This window comes from Branchiostoma lanceolatum, chromosome 9, assembly GCF_035083965.1.
Source record: "Branchiostoma lanceolatum isolate klBraLanc5 chromosome 9, klBraLanc5.hap2, whole genome shotgun sequence".
Classification (NCBI taxonomy): Eukaryota; Metazoa; Chordata; class Leptocardii; order Amphioxiformes; family Branchiostomatidae; genus Branchiostoma; species Branchiostoma lanceolatum.
In genome coordinates, this window is record NC_089730.1 from 3,863,606 (window position 1) to 3,865,605 (window position 2,000).

At 49.8% G+C, this 2,000-nt stretch overlaps 1 protein-coding gene across 1 annotated transcript; it reads right to left on the reverse strand.

The window, feature by feature from the left end:
• Positions 1-641: 641 nt before the first annotated feature.
• On the reverse strand, positions 642-1,064 carry LOC136442013 (2,5-dichloro-2,5-cyclohexadiene-1,4-diol dehydrogenase-like). Its single transcript, XM_066438604.1, has one exon. It carries the CDS (start codon positions 1,062-1,064, stop codon positions 642-644), a length of 423 nt encoding a protein of 140 aa, XP_066294701.1.
• Between the last annotated feature and the right edge of the window lie 936 nt (positions 1,065-2,000).

The window sequence follows — 2,000 nt, forward strand, 5'->3', positions numbered from 1 at the left end:
TACAATTCAGTTGTAAAAATGATTCTTTTGACTTGCTTTTTAAACACTATGTCTACAATAGCAGTGATATTTCAACAACAAATTATCCATGCTTATTCATTCGGGGTTCTTGGACAATAAACTCGTTCACACTTTCGAGTACGCATTTGCGGTGACAGGAATTGTGGGTAATATGTCAAAGGTGACGGCCCCAGACTTGTAAACAGTTCTCATCTCGACCATTGTCCGATTTGTTTAATATCCAGACGTGTTCTGTTTATTTATGTCTCGGTGACCTACACCTTTCACAATGTCATATTACCCATAACCCCTTTCCCCGTACATGCGTACTAGGAACTTTAAAGGAGCTTATTAAAAAATTAACAAAATTTTGACCTGTCGAATTCCAGAAGACAGTCAAATATTGGCCTTGGTCAAACGTGGTATGGTGACCACTTCCCCAAGGCTACCACCTGTCCAAGACGACCCAATGAAATTTCCCCAGAAAACTGACGCTATTAGGCTTCACATATCCGGATAATATTTGACACATCACATCCGGCTAGAAAATTCAGTCAAGAGATAACTAGAGTATATTGTGTACTGTGGACCAAAAAATCAACACCTGAGATATATGAATAACAGATGTCTCGTTGGCGGCACTATGTTAAATACCCCCGGGCCCCTGCTATTTTTAGGTGCTCTCCCGTAGTGAACGGACAGGCGTCGCTGCAAAGCCAGCAAATGGCCTCCGGAACCTCCTCGGGCGCTGCAAGGCGACCAACAGGATGCAACGAAACCAGCTTCTCCTCGGCACCTGGTGGCGCCTTTTCCAGGCACCGATCCACCAGAGGTGTAGAAGTGGCGCCAGGACATACGGCGTTCACACGTATCCCTTCCTTGGCGTACTCCACCGCAGCGGTTAGGGTGAGACCCAGGACAGCAGACTTGGACGCGCAGTAGAAAGCGTTATTTCCAGGAGCGGGGCCCAGGCCAGCGACGCTGCTGGCGTTGACGATACTGCCCCTCACCCCTCGGAAGCGGCACACGTCCGGCTTGTCCGCCCACTTGGCCGGGTCGCTCATGACGGGCTCCTGCTGCAGCATCTGGGCGATCTCGTACTTGAGACACAGCCACACGCCCTTGGCGTTCCGGCCATGACGCGGTCGAACTCATCTTCTGGCGTGTTCACGATTCTCTTGCTGGTAGTTCCGACCCCAGCGCAGTTAAAGGCGCAGTCGATCCGCCCGAAGTGCTGAACCGCCGCGGTTACCATGGCTTCAACGCTTGTCGCCATGGTAACGTCCACCTGTACGGCGATCCCCGGAGTTAGGAGCATGCGCAGTGTCTCCTTCGCGCTCGGCTCGTTGATATCAGCCACCACACAGCTTTTTACACAGCTCAGCAAACCTGACGGCCGTGGCACGACCGATGCCACTCCCGCCTCCCGTTACCAGGTAAACGGGCTTGCCTCTGATGGTTGCCATGGCTATTGGTTTACTCCTAAAAGACAGAACGATCACTGCACGAAATGGCCTCGTATCCCGGCGTATACGTACAGGGATTCCTCCGGAAATATTCCATATCCCGGTGCGGATTTAGCGTATCCCTTAATTATATCGGATACGCTAAATCCGCACCGGGATATGGAATATTTTCTGAGGAATCCCTGTACGTATACGCCAGGATACAAGGCCATTTCGTGCAGTGGATGTTACTTGACTGATTGATTGCTTCAGGCTGTGTTGAAAATATTATACTGTCACAAAATCGGTATCGGCTTGTTGACATAAAAGATCTGCTTGATCCGGAGTGACTACCACCTCAGCGTGGGTTTCAAACATACATGTACATGCACAGACAGAATAGCCAAAACCCCACGTACTCTAGCCGCTGCCATATGGGTTGGGGGGGGGGTGGTAGATGGATCCAACATGGCGATTGTTCAGACTGATTGAATGTGAATGTGATTCTAAGGACGTGATTAGTAAAATCCTTGGGTTCTTTACTTTCACAGAAGT